This window comes from Chlamydotis macqueenii, chromosome Z (genome assembly GCF_036417535.1).
Source record: "Chlamydotis macqueenii isolate bChlMac1 chromosome Z, bChlMac1.mat, whole genome shotgun sequence".
In the NCBI taxonomy this organism is placed as follows: Eukaryota; Metazoa; Chordata; class Aves; order Otidiformes; family Otididae; genus Chlamydotis; species Chlamydotis macqueenii.
In genome coordinates, this window is record NC_141593.1 from 24,254,512 (window position 1) to 24,273,016 (window position 18,505).

The 18,505-nt window shown below is 37.8% G+C and overlaps 1 protein-coding gene across 2 annotated transcripts in view; it reads left to right on the forward strand.

Moving 5' to 3' along the window:
• Window positions 1-18,505, forward strand: part of AP3B1 (adaptor related protein complex 3 subunit beta 1) — a 164,463-nt gene that overhangs the window by 53,852 nt on the left and 92,106 nt on the right. For both annotated transcript variants that reach the window (XR_015261512.1, XM_086771530.1), the window contains exons 8-13: window positions 7,764-7,925; window positions 10,944-11,041; window positions 13,635-13,689; window positions 13,769-13,840; window positions 16,328-16,390; window positions 17,300-17,432. Coding sequence is in view for 1 of the 2 variants with exons in the window: in XM_086771530.1 (XP_086627656.1) it covers window positions 7,764-7,925; window positions 10,944-11,041; window positions 13,635-13,689; window positions 13,769-13,840; window positions 16,328-16,390; window positions 17,300-17,432 (583 nt within the window). In the remaining variant the exon portion in view is untranslated. The remainder of the gene's footprint in view (window positions 1-7,763; window positions 7,926-10,943; window positions 11,042-13,634; window positions 13,690-13,768; window positions 13,841-16,327; window positions 16,391-17,299; window positions 17,433-18,505) is intronic.

The window sequence follows — 18,505 nt, forward strand, 5'->3', positions numbered from 1 at the left end:
AAACTACTTGTTTATTATTAAAACCAAAGCAGGAAAATGAGAAAGAGAACAAGATAACTTCACCCCACTCCTCCCTCTTCCTGGACTTAGAATTATCTCTACCTCCTCCCCATACCCCACCCCCTCCCTAAGCAGCACAGGGGGGAAGAGGGAATGGGGGTTATCGTCAGTTCATCACATGTTGCTTTACGCCGCTCTCTCCTCCTCTGGGGAAGAACTCCTCACGTTCCTCCCCTGCTACAGGCCTTTGTGAAACTGCTCCGGCATGGGTATTTTTCCATAGTGTGCAGTCCCTCAGGAACAGCTGCCCCAGTGTGAACCCTCCCCGGGCCACAGCCTCCTTCAGGTATCTGCCTGCCCCAGGTGTGGGGTCCTCCATGGGCTGCAGGGGCACAGCCGGCCTCACCATGGGCTGCACCACGGGCTGCAGGGGAATCTCTGCCAGGAGCAGCATTACTCCTCCCTCTCCTTCTTCACTGACCTTGGTGTCTGCAGCCATTTCTCTCACAATAAATTCTTCACAACTGGCTCAGGCAGACGCCTCTCAGGTTCTCTTCACATCTCATCTCCTCTCTGCTTCTTGCAGCCGGGTTGGGCGGAGTTGGGCCCAGATGGCCGCCCGGCGGGGGGCCAGAGAGTAAGGGCTGCAAGGCCCACAAGGCTCATGCTTCTCCCTCTCTGCCCCTGCTTCAGCTTCTTCACATCTTCTGTTCTTCTTTTTTTTTTTTTTTCCCCTGTTTCTCCCCTTCTTAAATACATTACCGCAGAGGCGTTATCAGGGAACATTCTGCCACCAATTGACTCGGCCCTGGCCAGCAGCGGGTCTGCCCTATGCCCAGGCGAGTCCACCAGACAAAGGGGAGCAACTTCTAGCAGCTTCTTAAGAAGCTGCCACCATACCTCCAACCCCCCAATAAAACCAGGATAATGTGAAAGGATTTATGTAGGCATTTTCACACACAGCATCAAAATTTCAGATATATCTTGGATATGTCATTAATTCTTTAAGTAGGAAACTGTTCTATACATTTTCTACCATTTCCCTTTTCCAAGGATACTGTTAATGATACAGTAAGTGGACTGCTGATCTTGTTTGGCTAAGGTGACTTTTGTATTGCAGTCAGATTCACCAACTAGTGAATAGTCCCAAACCTCTTCCTACCTTCAAAACCTAGGTTATCAAAAATTCTTTTGAGAGCAGTTCTTAGAAGTATTAGAATGGGCTCTGGAAGATAGCTAAGTTCCTCTCTGCCAATGGTTCTGCTGCAGAAATCAAAAAAGTTGTGAGTGTTTTTCCTAATAAATCTGAGGAGAGAAATTAAGTCTATAGCTTTAGAATCAGTTATACTTAACCTAGGAATACAAATATTTGAATCACTTTTGAATAGAAGATGGAGTTAAAGCTGGTAGAGTGGGCAAATAGTATGTGTTCATGCTTAGGATTTCAGTGAAGTTTTACTTTAAGTCTGAGTTTGTGGATCTTTAAAGCACTGCTTAGAGGTGATTGTAGCATTCACATAATGTGCTTTACCTTAAACAGAAGGCACATTCTCAACTTTAATGCCATACTAAATGTAATTTCAAGCAAGATCTTAGTTAAATGTTAGCTCATTTACCTAGCAACTTTTAAAACAGGCTAATGGAACTCGTTATCTGGCAGTTTCTTCATTTAAGTTGTTAATATTTTATGAAGATGTCCCTAAACTGTATGTCTGGAATAACATAAAAAAGAATTACACGTGTTCTTTCACACTAAAATATTTGCTTCTCTACTGGATTGAATAAACTGCAGAAGATGGGGAATGCACTGAGTCTATTTGCAATTCCTAGCCTGGAATGCTAGTGGTCTCTCTCAATTTTTAATCATTTCATTCTCCCAGGGTTCTGAACTTTTTAGTGATCTCACAATTTAGAAAAGCTATTAACTGCACAACTAAATTATGTGCTATTACAAACTGTGAAGTGAACTTAATGCAGTTTAAGTAAAGACTGTGTCGTAGTTTAGCCCCGATCGGGACCAGACTACAGAGTTTCTCTCTCTCTCTACTCTCCAAGAGAATAAGGAGAGACAATGTAAGAAAAAAGACTCGAGGTTTGAGATAAGGACGGGGAGAGATCCTTAAAGTTACCATTACAGGCAAAACAGACTTGACTTGGGGAAAACTACTCATTTATTAGTAAAACCAGGATAATGAGACAGAGAACAATATAGCCTCCCCCCACCCCTCCCTTTTCCCGGGCTTAACATTATCTCTACCTCCTTACCCCCGAGCGGCACAGGGAGGAAGAGGGAATAGGGTAATGGTCAGTTCATCACATGCCGCTTTATGCCACTGCTTCGTCATTGGGGGAAAGAGCTCCTCACATTCCTCCCCTGCTCCAGCGTGGGGTCCCTCCCATGGGCTGCAGTCCTTTGTGAAGCTGCTCCAGCGTGGGTCATTTTTCCACAAAGTGCAGTCCCTCCAGAATGGCTGCCTCAGTACGGGCCCTCCACAAGCCACAGCCTCCTTCAGGCATCTGCCTGCCCTCGTGTGGGGTCCTCCCTGGGCTGCAGGTGGATCTCTGCTCCTCCGTGGGCCTCCATGGGCTGCAGGGGCACAGCCGGCCTCACCATGGGCTGCACCACGGGCTGAAGAGGCAGATGAAATATTGAAGAGGCAGATGAAATATTCTGTAAGCAGCTGGGAGAAGTTTCCTGATCACGAGTCCTTGTTCTCATGGAGAACTTCAACTTACCAGATGTCTGCTGGAAATACATTACAGCAGAGAGGAACCAATCCAGGAGTTTCCTGGAGTGTGTGGAACATAACTTCCTGACACAATTGGTGAGCGACCCAACTAGGGAAGGCGCCCCACTAGCCCTGTTGTTTACAAACAGAGAAAGGCTTGTGGATAATATGATGGTTGGAGGCCATCTTGGGCACAGTGAGCATGATTTTTGATTCTCAGAGGAGTAAGGATGGGGATCAGCAGAACTGCTACCTTGGACTTCTGGAGGGCAGACTTTGGCCTATTTAGGACCCTGGCTGACTGATTCCCTTGAGACATGATGCTGAAGGGCAAAGGAGTTCAGGGAAGCTGGACATTCTTCAAGAAGAAATCTTAAAGGTGCAGGAGCCGCCCATCCCCATGTGCTGGAAGATGAGCCAGTGAGGAAGAAAACCAGCTTGGCTGAACAGAGAGCTTTGACTGGAATTGAGGTGAAGAAGGAGAGTTTATGACCTTTGGAAGAAGAGGCAGGCAATTCAGGAGGACTACAAGGATGTCATGAGGTTATGTAGGGAGGAAATTAGAAGAGCCAAAACCCAACTAGAACTTAATTTGGCTACTGCTGTAAAAGACAATTTAAAAATATTTCTATAAATACATTAACAACAAAAGGAGAGCTAATGAGAATCTCTATCCTTTCTTGGATATGTGGGGCAAAACATAGTGACAAAGGATGAGAAAAAGGTTGACGTACTTAAGCCTTCTTTGCCTCAGTCTTTAGTGGTAAGACCAATTGTTCTCCATGTATCCAGCCCTCTGAGCTGGAAGACAGAGACAGGGAGCCAAATGAAGCCCCCATAATCCAAGGAGAAATGGTTAGTGACCTGCTATGCCACTTAGACACACACAAGTCTATGGGGCTGGATAAGATCCGCCCAAAGGTGCTGAGAGTACTCAGCAAGCCACTTTCAATCATTTATTAGCAGTCCTGGCTAACTGAGGAGGTCCCAGTTCACTGGAGGTTAGCAAATGTGACTCCCATCTACAAGAAGGGCTGGAAAGAGGATCCAGGGAACTACAGGCCTGTCAGTCTGACCTCAGTGCCAGTGAAGGTTAAGGAGCAGATCATCTTGTGCCATCACGTAGCATGTACAGGACAACCAGGTGATCAGGCCCAGTCAGCATGAATTTATGAAAGGCAAGTCCTGCTTCACTAACCTGATCTCCTTCTATGACAAGGTGACCCGCTTAGTGGATGAGGAAAGGGCTGTGGACACTGGACTTCAGTGAAGCCTTTGACACAGTTTCCCACAGCATTCTCCTGAAGAAACTGGCTGCTCATGGCTTGGACAGAAGTACTCTTCGCTGCTTAAAAAACTGGCTGCGTGGCTGGGCACAAAGAGTTGTGAATGAAGTTAAATCCAGCTGGCGGCCGGTCATAAGTGATGTTCCCCGGGGTTCAGTGTTGGGGTCATTTCTGTTTAATATCTTTATCAGTGATCTGGATGAGGAGATCAAGTGCATGCTCAGTAAGTTTGCAGATGTGGGAGGTGTTGGTCTGCTTGAGGCTCTATAGAGGGCCGGATCAATGGGCTGAGGCCAGCTGTATGAGACTCAAAAAGGCTGAGTGCTGGGTCCTGCATTTTGGTCACAACAACTCCATGCAATGCTGTAGGCTTAGGGAAGAGTGGCTGGAAAACTGCCTGGTGGAAACAGACCTGGAGGTGCTGGTCGACAGCTGGCTGAATGTGAGCCAGCAGTGTGCTGAGGTCGCCAAGGACAGTAGCATCCTGGCTTGTATCAAGAACAGTGCGGCCAGCAGGAGTAGGGAAGTGATCGTGTCCCTGTACATGGCACTGATGAGGCCGCACCTTGAATACTGTGTGCAGTTTTGGGCCCCTGACTACAAAAAAAAAAAAAAAGACATTGAGTTACTGGAGCATATCCAAAGGAGAGCAATGAAGCTGGTGAAGAGTTTAGAGCACAAGTCTTATGAGGAGCAGCTGAGGGAACTGGAGTTGTTTAGTTTGGAGAAAAAGAGGCTGAGGGGAGACCTTATTGTTCTTTACAACTACCTGAAAGGAGGTTGTAACAAGCTGGGTGGCAAGTGATGGAACAAGAGGAAATGGCCTCAAGTTGCACCAGGGGAGGCTTAGATTGGATATTAGGAAAAATTTCTTCACCAACAGTATTATCAAGCATTGGAATGGGCTGCCCAGGGAAGTGGTTGAGTCACTGTCCCTGGAGATATTTAAAGGACTTGTAGATGTGATGCTTAGGGACATGGTTTAGTGGTGGACTTGGCAGTGTTAGGTAAACAGTTGGACTCACTGATCTTAAGAGCCTTTTCCAACCTGTAAGATTCTATGATTCTGTGATTCTAAATGTACAGTGGGTACACTCTTTTTGGCAGTGAGTATAGTCAGCAGTTTAGGTTGAGGCTTAAAGTGTTGCGAGTGATTGAATATTTTCACATCTGCTGGTAACTACTCTTCATGTCTGGGATGATTAATAGAATTTGAAACAATTCTTGCACACCAAGAAACCTACAGGTTTTTATCTCTCAGTCTCCTGGTTCTTTTACATAATACTTTGCTTTTCTTTCTATGATAATGTACAAATCTTGCAGTGTTAGATATTCTCTTTGTCCTAGTAAGGTCCCTGTGGCTACAAATTCTGACTAATTTGGACTTCATCAACTTGATTTTAATGATTTTCAGTCTATGAAACTTACTTCCCTGTGTGTCATCATCATCCTTTGTCTGGAACATAATTATTTCATATTAGATCTCAACAGATTTGAGAGAAGAGAAATATTGTAAGATTGCTGTAAAATACACGACTATGAGAAAAGACCACATTAATGCTCCTGCTTTGGGGGTATGAAGAAGGAGATTCAATATAAAGACTCTAATGAGATGTAAATTAAAAGTGTTTTGTAAGAGACATAAGTTGTTTAACAGTTCTTTGGAACTCTGCTCAAAGTATGTTTCTAACCATCAATTCTTTAAGGAAAAAACCAACAGAAATGTGAGAGCTCAATCTGTTTCTTTACAACAGTGCTTAATGAGTTAAATACAATTTCTTACTCTGTATTCCTCTTGAGTTCAGTATTACTGATGTGTGTGCCTGTTAGCAGTCAAGGCAGGGAGACTGAAGACAGAATCAATGAAGACTGAATTACCCTCCTTCTGTTAGAGGAAGCTTCTTCACTGCAAGGCTGAGATGCACTGGTATCAGCAATTTTGCTTTCAAGTTGCCTGCCCTGTAGACAAGGAGAGGAATTCAGTTACCAGTACTCTTGATTTAGCATCTTGAGTTTTTAGTTTAGAAAGGTGACTGTTACAAAGATGTGTAGCCAGAGAAGTAAACAAACTAAATCACTTTGGTTGCTGTTGCATAAGAAATCTAAGAGCTTGGTAGGGATTCTGTAAAACACTGAGAGCACTGTTGGCATCAAGGAATAAAAATTAGAAGAAATGTGAAGGGAGGTTTTATTTTCAGTGTCCTTTCCAATTGTAATAAAAACCAGAATAAAATTACAACTTTCGTTTATTGTCACTTCTTTTCTCCCTCCCCCTGCCTCTACTGAAGACACCTTTATGGACTCTTTCACTACACATGATTTTTGACCAAGGCATGCTAGGTGACCTTTAAAGGTCCCTTCCAACCCAAACTATTCTATAATTCTATGCAGCACAGGTTTGAAGTTACCCTTGCCTGGGTTTCTGAAGACCTATTAAGTAGGTCTTTGTTTTCATTTCTAGCTATTCTTCCATTCACTTTTGATCATTTTGCTACTGCCAGCTATAATTAAAAAGATTTGTCTCAAAAGTAATTATATATTTTAAAAATTCAGCAGTTGGGTATATGACTCAAATAATCCTCCTAAAACCATTCTGTAGAGTTGAATGTTCCTTAAAGTAGTTATACTGGAGAGAGAGATGAGAGGTATTGATATGGTTGGTGTTTGGTATCAGCCAGCCCATTGTAATGTGAATAGCTCCAGCTAGACACAGTAATGTTCTTTGTCTTTGTTGGGTGTTCTGTTGGCAAAGTGAAACAGAAGAATTTAGGAGAGCAAGGACACACTGGAATGTAACAAGTTGCAGAATTTAGTAGCTTATTTTTTAAAAAAAGTTTTGTAATGTTGAATACTCACAATATTGATAACCCAGACCACAGCTTCTCAGATCTGATAGTCTGTTTTGATCTAATCCTGATGGTTTCTGTGTTACTTTTCTTTAAGGTTTTAGACTTTTTAGTGCTAATTAAATATAAACATAATGGAATACTTTAAATGTATTCTTCATCCGTTTTTTTCATCCACATCAGAAATCTTAGATTTATTTTAATTAGTCGTGTTTCCATAATCAGATAAATTCTTTTATATTATTTTATTTAGCCTTCTGGTGTAAAAGAAAGGCCTAACCTACTAACATCTCAAATGTTAATTAATTTATTCAATATCTTGTGTAGTTTTTTTAAGTTACGTTATGCTAATAGTTCGTAATTTTATTTAAGCAGCTCAAGGATTTGTACTTCATCAGAAAAGGCTGGCCTCAGGATACGTAAACTTTTTCCCATCTGATTTCTTAAGAAAAAAACCAGTCCGTTCTTTTGGGATTTGCTACTTTCACAGATAATTTTTATATTGCTAGAGAGGGAAGAATGCACATGATTTGCATTATGTTTTCAAAAAAGAGGGAAATTTAAACAACTGACCATTTCCAGAAATGTCAATTTTGGATCATGGGCTTTAAGTCCAAAAAAGACCAATATTCATACCTAATCTAGTTTATAGAATATTAATGAAGATATTTCATTTAGCGGTTCATATTTTTCTAAGGAAATTTTGCATATATTGTTAAGCTATTTTTTGTGCCGATACATTTACCGCTTCAAGGAAACTGGAGTAGAAAAGCTAATAGCTATATTTTTAAAAATGCATGTATCTTAAATGAAATTGTGGTGTTGTATGTTATTTCCTTAATGAATAAAACCAATTGATTCAAATAATCTTTCTATGGTTTTGTCATTTTGTCTTTTGGTAGGATGATGAGGCGGTGGAAGAATACAGTGAAAATAATTTCTATGAATCTGATGAAGAACAGAAGGAAAAGGATCCAAAAGTGAAAAACACCTATACTATGGACCCAGATCACAGGCTGCTGTTAAGAAATACAAAGCCCTTGCTTCAAAGCCGAAATGCTGCTGTATGAAAAATTCCTTTTTGTTTAAAATGTTAAATTAATAAATGTGTATGCTTATAGAAAATTTAAAATACTGAAAAGTAAAATACACCTCTTTAAAAGTGGTGCTAATAATCTCTAGTAGCTTATAGCAGAAGTACGGTGGTTGTTTTTGTTTTTTTTTTAATTAACTTAGCTTCTAAGTAAAGCACTTGAACTTAGTGTGATATATGCTCCGAATATTAAGGACAAACAAAATATTAGAGAAAATATGAGAACATTGGAATCCAACTTCTGTAGCATGTAATGACTATACCATAGCTAGCTTTTAATGCTTATGTTCTCAGCAACTAGGATGGCACAAACTGTCAGTTTTGGTGGTAGAGATTCACAAAGAAAATCATGGCTGTAATTGGTTCATTAAGTTGTGTTTTCCTTTGAGTCTCACATTTTTAAAGTAGGCAATTATATACTTAAATTCTTTGTCAGTCCAAGCCAGATTTGTAGTGTTGGTGCCTTGGCAGGGTTCCAGGCTAGATATGACATTGTAAGTGTAATATACTCTGCAGTATTTCCATGAGATTTTAAGATGCAGGTAAATTTTTAGAACCATAAAAAGCCATGCTGATGGTGAATCATTGTGACAGTACTCAGATCACAGAACTTTATTTCTACCCTCAGTTTTCCTTTTAATCAAGACTAGATGGAAGACTTAAAGTGATAATGAATGTTCATATCAGGAGGGAAGTGATGCCATCCAGAGGCACCTTGACAGGCTGGAGAGGAGGACCTGCGCAAACCTCATGAAGTTCAGCCAGGCCAAGAGCAAGGTCCTGGACATGGGTCAGGGCAATCCCAAGCAAAAATACAGACTGAAGGGAAAATGAATTGAGAGCAGCCCTGAGGAGAGGGACTCGGAGTGCTGGTGGTCAAGAAGCTCAGCATGAGCTGACAATGTGTGCTCGCAGCCCAGAAAGCCAACTGCATCCTGGGCTGCATCAAAAGAAATGTGGCAAGCAGATCAGGGGAGGTGATTCTTCCCCTTTACTCTGCTCTGGTGAGACCTGACCTGGAGTACTGCATCCAGCTCTGGAGCCCCCAGCATAAGAAGGATGTAGACCTGTTGGAGGAGGTTGGAGTGCAGAGGAGGGCCACAAAGATGATCAGAGGGGTGGAGGACCTCTCCTATGAGGACAGGCTGAGGGGGTTGGGGTTGTTCAGTCTAGAGAAGAGAAAGTTCTGGGGAGACCTTGTAGAGGACTTCCAGTGCCTAAAGGGGGCCTTACAAGAAAGATGGAGAGAAATTCTTTCACTGTTGTGCCTGTTGTGGTAGGATGAGGTGTAATGGTTTTAAAACAGAAGGAGGCAGATTCAGACTGGATATAAGGAAACAATTTTTTATAATGAGGATGATGAGACAGTGAAGCAGGTTGAGATATGATGGATGCGCCATCCCTGGAAACATTCAAGGTCAGGTGGGACAAGACCTTCGGCAACCTAATCTGGTTGAAGATGTCTGTGCTTTTTGCAGGGGGAGGTTGAACTAAATGACCTTTAAAGGTCCCTTCCAACCCTAACTATTCTATGATTCTATATCATTGCAAAAATGACTACTGCACTATCATTAAGTCACCTTCCAACTTGTTCTTGATAGGCTAAACAGATCAGATTTTTATTTCTCCTCTGGAACATATTTCTAGATTCCAACTAATGTCTAACTCTTTTCAAAACCGCTTAAAATCTTCTGACTTACTCTGGAAAACGAATACAGTTCTACAATAATCATTCTGTTAGAGCACAGTCTTTTGCTAAAACCATTGTTCAATATATATTTGAGATTTCCTCATCTCAGGCAAAGGACAAGTACGTTAGATATGTTTGCCATCACACTGCACTGAGAACGGGTTCAGTTGCTTATGTTCCACATTCCATAAATAGTTTTCTTTATATCTTTTAAATATAGTATTGATTCTCACATTTATGATCTTTAACTTCCTGATATTAACTGAGGTGTTTAAGTGCAGTTTGTAGAGTGAAATCATGCTTTGTATTGCGATTACACTAATTTTTGTACCATTCGCAGAATTTACCAGCAATTAAATTAATTGCTTTCTCTTTGACCTTAGATTCTTGTTAATGATAAAAGATCTCTGTAGTATATTGCTGCAGATCTTCCAGTTACTCCCTCTTTTCAGATATTTTTAATCACTTTTTATTGTTTAATAATGTTTTTTTTGTTTCATTTGTACTAAGATTTAAGATACCAAGTCAAGTGTTATAATAATGGCTTTACTTGAAGTCTCTTTTCCATGATTTGTTTTGTTTTGAACAGAAACTTGACCATGACAGTGTTGTGGGGAAGGTTATGACATCACTCATTCGTTAGCATAAAGTTCATAATTTTCCTTTTACTTATGAGAAAACTTTTTTTTAAAAAAAGTACGGGTTTTAAGTTGCTTTTATCTCAGTTTTCTGCTAGCCAGGCTGTTGGTATACAACCCTGTAATTTTTATTTTATGTTGGATTTGAGACTTTAGAAGTTGCAAGTATTGGCAGCTGTAATTTTACAGATTGCATAATAGAATAATAGAATGAAAGATTTTAAGTGGAAACTAAATAATAGGTAGTATTGAACCTGTATTAAATAAAAATAAAAGCACAAAATTTGCCTAAGTTTTCAACAGTGTTTCCTTACTAATTTGCACAGCTGATATTAGCAATACTGCCTTAATGCATTAGTATGCTTAAAGTTTGAATTATTTACATTTTTTCTCTCTGTCCCTCATCCTCTGTCTTTCTGTCTATTATAGTATACAATAAATAATAGGAGAAATGAGATACTTAATTAGCTTTGATTTTAGAAATAAAAATATTTTTCTTCTGATGTTTTTCTCCCAATGTGTTTTGTTGATTTTGAAACACAGGTATGCACTTTGCTTTCCGTGGAAGAGTGAGTTGGTAGTTTTGCAGGTTTGAAGCAAATGTGATAGATATGTATGACAATTGGAGGTTAACATGCTGTTCTGAATGTTTTTCTTTTAGGTGGTAATGGCAGTTGCACAGCTTTACTGGCATTTGGCACCAAAATCTGAAGCTGGTATTGTTTCTAAGTCATTGGTGCGTTTACTCCGTAGTAATAGGTAAGTTGATTCTATACTTTACATTGCTATATCTACTTTTTTGTGAGAGTTTTTTGTACATACTTGTTTAGTCTTAGTTATAAAAATATAACTATTGCACTATTAGAGTTTCATTTTAAAATTCTCCTGTAATACTTATTTTCACTCCGTAAATCAAATGCAGATCATTAAAAGTAGTTTTATCATTTTCATTATCACATCCAGTGATCATTCAGTGTCTTATTTATGACTTTCATTCTGAGAACAATCACAGCTGCCTAGTTAGCATACAAATAGAGACACTACTAACTAGTTTGCTTAGTGTCTTGATTTTTTAAATTATTAGAATCTATTGTAAATTTAAATATATTGGAATTCCTTACTGTTTTGCTAGGCACTAAAGAAGTGTTCAGATATGCATTTTAGTTTTCTGTGCTTTATATTGAAGACTTCTTGTTGACAGAGAAACTACAAAACATATTTGTTAAAACACCACTTGCGGCTGAATCTCCTATGTTTTGTTAATCCTTGAACTTTTTTTAAAGAACAAATTCCTGTTTCATTCAGGACATCTAATTTTGACTTCATCATCTTCAGTATGATCTTGTCTACTTTCCTATGAAGGATCTCACTGGCTCTATGTTTCATAATATTGATAATACTCTTCTTTGTGTTCGATAGTTTTTGCATATTATGCCAATATTTGCTGTGTAATTTTTTTTCCCGTCAGTTTTTAGATTTTTAACTTCCATGTATCTGTATGGAAAACCTGGAAGGAGTGATAGGAGACACAATATTAAGATGTTTTCAGAATAACTTTCTAGCTAAACATGGTGATTTTTGCTGGATATTCACTGTGAAAATGATTAATTTTTGAAAGTTGGTTACATCAAACAGACAAAAAGTTTGAAAAAAAAAAAAATTTTTGTTGTATCTGACAAGATTAGATTGGCTTTAACTTTTTTAAGTCCAGTCACTGTAGAGCTCTTTCTCTGTAAACTAATGCAGCTCACCTATGGCTAATGTCTCTATAATTTAAAAGTTAGTAAAGAAGTAAAATTGGACTTGGTAGAGTATTCATGCTTTTATTTCAGATAAAAATTAATTACTGTTATTCCTGTGTTTGGTTTTTTAATATAGTATGCTTCACATTCTCTTTATACAAAGATAAGTAAAATGGCTAAAGCAGTTTGGCATATGTAGAGGTAATGTATAGAACTAAACTGAGAAGTTGAAAGGACTATTTTTGCATATTCTTTATCATTTAGACTCCGGTTTCATCAAAGGAGAAATCATATCTTTCCTGTACCTCAACTACTGCCTAAAATTGCACTAGTGTTCTGATTTTCCTATGTTGAATGACTGGTCTGTTCTCTGTTACCAGTCTGCATGAAATACTTCTGTTATTAGAGCCACTCTGAAATAAGCTTTTGCTGGTTGCCCTTGAAGTTATGTGCCTATGGCCTTTAAATTAATGTCAAATACACTATAATCTAGTCAGGGTGAGAGTGCCTGGAAGAGCATTTCGTAGCAATTTCCAGTCTTGGTTCATCATGTGCAGCTGACTATTTCTGTGTACCTATGTAAGAATTACATAAAAATAGGTTTAAAATATATTAAGTACTTCTCTATTATTACTTTTCTTTGTAAGCAACAACTGTAATTACCACAGGGCTATGAGACAGTTTTGGATAAGTGTAGATAATGGATGTGATGATTTCTCTATTAGGATGGGGTTTGCATCATGAAAGAATTTGAGCATTCATGGTTCAGAAAAATTGCATGTAAATTATTACTTAGTTTTTAAGCTATTGGTGGCAGAAGCTCTGTAGTTTAACAGTGTTAGACTAGTACCCAGGTTTCTTTTTGCTCACTCCTGCTGAGGCATTTAAACTAATACATTAATGATGAGAATATCCTCCAAACATGTTTAATATTTTTGTGTTTAGAGTATTACATAATTGTGTTGTCTGTATCTTGACAAAGTCTATTTTGTTAATAGACAATGCTTCTTAATAGATGCATATGCCTGCCAGTGTATACTCTTTATGTCACAGGGGACCCTGGCCCTTTTTGAGAAATATTTGAAATTTTTTAAGACCAAAAGAGTTATAGCAATTCTTGCTAGTTGTGCAGGGATTAGCTGGTCTTATAACTAATGCAGTCATTTCCACACTACAGAGAAAGCCCCTGTGTTTTTGTTCTCAGCTGTGTCATCCTGAGATGTTTAAGTTTCAAAATGGTGGAAAAAATGTGAGATTTTTGTGAGGTGTTTATGGAGATGCCAAGAATAACGATGTTTTAAATTAATTTTTGATTTAAACAAAGATCCAAGGCCTACAAGAAGCATTGCTCCATTGCACTAGTGTCAGTGATTTCTTTTGCTTAGTGATTTTTTTAAAAAGGAGAGCCTAGTTTCATCATTTGTCTTCCTGTGAGGCAGATGATGAACTTGTAGCAGTTGGCAATAAAATTTTTCCTTTGATGTTTGTGCCAAGTCAAATGTGTAACTAACTTTGGATTCAAATATAATTGGACTTTCTTTGCAATGTTGCATTATTCCGTGTATCTGTAATTTTGTAGAATAACTCTTGTTTTTATTTTCAAATTCTAGGGAGGTGCAATATATTGTTCTGCAAAATATTGCCACTATGTCAATTCAGAGAAAGGTATACCCTGTTTAAAATTTTCTAAATCACATTTTATATGAAACACAGGTGAGATACTTAAATATGTTCTGCTTTTCAGGGCATGTTTGAACCTTATCTGAAGAGTTTCTATGTTAGATCAACTGACCCAACAATGATCAAAACACTGAAGGTGAGTTTAAAAGCAATTTTTTTCTATATACTTCTGGACAAATCTGTTTGCAACAGGAAGGTAAAATTTTCTTGCATTGATAAGACACACATCATTCTGTGCTGTTCCTTTTTTTCACTAAGAAGTGTAGAGCTGTGGCTTTTAGCTAAGTCCATAAGTGTCCTTCAGGCTTGTCACACTATCTGAAAGTTTTCTTGTTACCATGTTGTAGATGGCAGATGGGCAGTTTTTCCTTTACAGCTTTTGGTATCTTTCAGTGTTACAGAGCATCACTATTTTTATCTAACCAGCCATTCAAACATTTAGAGTTATTTCCATTTTCATGGGAGGAAGAATCTTCTCAAATGAAGATAAATGACATTACACAGTCTTTAATACTTTGGCTTAAAAATAGTTTAAATGTTTCCCTGAACAAAATGGGACAGTATTAAAGTCCCAGATTCCCTCTGAAGTCAGCATTCAACATGAGAAGTACTTTAGACTTTCCTCAAGGCCACGTCTCAATGCATATTTTAGGCTATCATCTTCTTGTTTTATTTATTCTTAGTCTTTAATGGATGTGAAATCTTTGACAAAACAATAGCTAAAAAATTGTCTACCATTATGTGTCTTTTCTCTTGTTTTGCTTTAGATTGTCATAGGCACTTGTGTTTAGGCATGGAAGGTCCAGGTTTCTTAAAGAAACATTATTTTTTTTCTTATTTTCATTTTAGATTCATGTTGCACCTTCATTACATGTGCAGAGTGGTGCAGTCCAAGATGGCTCTGCCCAACTTGTCATATTTTTATTAGGCCAAGATTAAATCTAAGTAAATTTGAGGCAGTTGGAGGAAAAATATCTTCCTTGTATTTAATGATTATGAAAACTGTTGAGAATACTAGTAAGACTTAGTATTACCCAGGAAAAGTAACTTCTGAAATAATTGTTACTTATAAATTCCCATATTAATTGATAATACAATGGTGAAGAAGTGGAGAAGTGGAAATTGTGGTTTTTCCTTTAGTTGTCTCATTTCTTTCTTGGTTACTGAAAAATTTAGGACAACCTACACTGTTACATATGTAAGAAAATCTTGTGCTTTTCTCCATCCCCTACCCCTGTAGTTCTATCCTATCTGCTTTAAGATAGGAGGATAAGACCTATGGCAGTATGTAAGATGTAGGACTACCCTAGAATTCATCTGCTGCACTTACACTGTTTCTTTCCCAACATCAAGTTTTCTTTTTTGATAACTGCTTAGCTTTAAGCTTGTATTTTCATGGAGTTATCTATTTTTATCACAAAAATCTCAGTTATAATTAGTAGTTATCAGCTCAGAGCCTATCATTTTTCTATACGGTTAAGGTTTTCCTTCAGTTATGAACTTCACTTTACATTTATCTGTGTTGAATTTTTTTTTGCCATTTTATCAGCCAGTCACATAATATTTGAAGTTTTTATGTAGCTTTTCTTAGTCAGCCTTTGTCTTCATTTCTCTGAAAACTTCGTCACTTGTCTTCTCATTACTTTCATAGTTCATATATGAATATGCTGAAAAGCAAAAGACCAACAAAGATGTTTGTGGGTTTCCATTGATAGCCTTCCGGTGCTGTAAAATAATGTCTTTTTTGTCCTGCCTATTCCTCTCTTTCATTTATCTACTTGCTTTGTATGCTATGCTAGATAAGTATCTTTAAGAGCCTTTGGTGACAGGTCTTACCAAATTGCTTCTGAAGTACAGGTGGACTGAATCAATTAAGCATCCTTCTCTGTATGCATCCAACTCAAAAAATATCAACAGATTTCTGAGGCATGACTTCCCTTTACAGAGACAGAATTGTCTTTTTATTCAATTTACCTCATTCACATTGTACTGGAATTTTTTCTTCTTCAAAGTTAAAACAGCCTGGAAGCATAGCATTGTAGCAATATATTCTAAGTGTTGTATATCATCATCTTGTTCACCAGGAACAAAGAAGAGGCCTTTCAGAGTCTGATATTGTTGATGTTGGTTAAGGTCTGAGGAGTCTCATAGATGCAATTGTTTCTTTTCTGAGTTTAAAGGTTTTCTGTTGCAATTCATCTGAATATAATGGACACTTTATTTTTCCCCAGCTGCAGTTGTAATTTCTGTTTTTCTTCTTACAGTGTCACATGGTTCTTATATGCTAAAGCCTGTTGTTTAACACTGGACATAATGCTACCAAAAGTATTTGAAGCCCATTTGATATGCAATGCAACACTAAAGCTAGAGCTCATAGAAGATGCATCACTGAAACCTAGAGTCTTGCTTTGAACACGTTGCATGTTCAAAGGAGCACATTCTTCCTGAGTGCAATGCTGCTGTCAGTTTATACTGAAATCTGGTATACCCAATTGAATTCTAGGCAGTATTTTTACTAGTATTATCTTTTCTTTGCATACGTTAAAAATATAGTGTATATGTGGTACTGTTTTTAATATTTTATTTTAGCTTTTGATAGAATATCTGGTTTTTTTTCTTGTAGCTTGAAATCTTGACAAATTTAGCAAATGAAGCCAACATATCAACTCTGCTTCGAGAATTTCAGGTTTGTGCAAAAGTCTATTCTTTTTATATGAAACACTCTCTGTTGGCCAATTGCCATTGTTGGATGCTTCCTCTAGATTACTAGTCTTTAATTTTTTGAGTTAAAGTCTTTTCCAGGATAAAATATTCTCAGAATGGAAATTAAACTGTCTCATATCATAATGGATAATGGAGCTTTTTATACGTGCAAAGGAGCTTCAATGTTTTGTTTCTCACTCTTCTTCCAGCTACCGAAAACAAAAAAAGTTGCTAGGAAAACTCAGTAATTCAAAATTATTTAAAACTAATTCTACCAACTTGACTGACACTCTAAGTCACTAGATGATAGAGTCGTAATTTTGGCAACATTTGGCCATTAGCATTTATTGCCAAGCCTCATTTCTGTAAGTCTTTTGATGAAATAGTATTATCTCCGATATCTGTATATGTATCAGCAAGATGTTCTGCCTATATTGTGAAACAGTGTCTGTCCTTTCTTTCCTCTTTGCTTAAGATCTATTTTCATTGCTTCAGTTCTCTGGCTGGATTTCTCTGAAAGGTACTGGTTCTCAGGCAGGTAGGTTGTTCATAGTTTCACAGATGCTCCTAGTTAAATGAACTGAAACCTGTCTGAAGAGAAAGCTCATCAGCTCCTCCCACCTTGAACAAAAACTAATTCCTGGTTTTGAGTAATTGCCCCCTACCCCAAGCTTTCTTGAAATCAGAGGTTTGCATGGCCATGGGTAACCAAAGCTGGCAAGAAAATGTCTTCTAAAAGTGACAGTGAGGTGAAAAAAGTGTAACTTCTGATGCACAATGTAGCTTTCTAGATTGAATGTATTATACAGTATGTCTGTCTTATTAGGATAAAGTGGTAAGTGTTTTGTTGACAAGACTTATGTATTGACTAATGAAAATCCTGTTTCCTTAGACGTACGTGAAAAGCCAAGATAAACAGTTTGCTGCAGCTACAATTCAGGCTATAGGCAGATGTGCAACGAACATCACCGAAGTGACTGACACATGCCTTAACGGCCTCGTATGTTTGCTGTCCAACAGGGATGGTAAGCTAAATGTTCTGGGTTTTTTTGAGTAGCTGATGATGTGAAGCCTTTTTTTAAGGAGAACCACACAGAACAAGTCACCCTAAAAAGTATGTGGGAGTTGACTTTTATAAGAATTTAGCTGACATGACTGGATAAAAGTAGTGATTCCAGTGCTTCTTATTTGAAGTACTTCAGACAGCTCTTATAATCATTGAGTAGTTATTTTCTCTTCTGTTAGTGAAATTAATTCCTTGTAGCCTGCAATTACATGTTTACCTGTTTTTTCTCAAAACACCATAATTGTTAAAGTGTGCTGTTGTGGTTATCATAGATGACAGTAGTTTTACTGCTGTATGTTTAGTTGTATCAAAGCAGTTAGCCTGTAGAGGGTGCTGAAAGCTTAGAATGTTTTTTTTCAGTGCATCAATGCCTAACTGAAAAAAACCATATTAAGTAGTTTTAGGATAAATGGCCCCAAATTTGGCTTGATTTTGTAATCTAAACCTTCTGTTATTTTTATATAATGAGACGGAGCAGTAAGTCACTAAGGAACACAATGAGAAGCAGATAAAGTCAAATAGGATATGATCTGTAAATCAATACCTGACAATATTGTATATTCTTACTAGTTACCGATTAATATTGCACAGAAGTAGTCAATAAGAGAATCGGAAGATTATTCTATAATGTAAAGTGTACATGAATATGGTTAAATATTGGAAATAGAGTTAAGAACGATGTAGTTAAAAATAATAATGTCAGGAAAGAGGAAAAGCATGATTTTTGGATGGCCTGGAGTAATTAGAATTGTTCCAAGAACACAGATTATGTCTCCTCTAGGCTTTGAAAAGCAGCATTAATTCCTCTCTGTATCTACTGGACATATTTTTCAAGGTAATCCTAAGAAGGCCTTTATTAGAGATTCACTTTGGCAGCACATAGTCATCCTGTGACCCGCTCATACACTCAGAGCTTTCTCTTTTTTGTTTTATAAACTGTAAGTCCTCCTTTTCTTCCACTTTACCTTGTATGAGAAATTCCTGAGACACCTCAGTGTGTAGGTTAATAGTTTTAATATATGTAACTTTAAT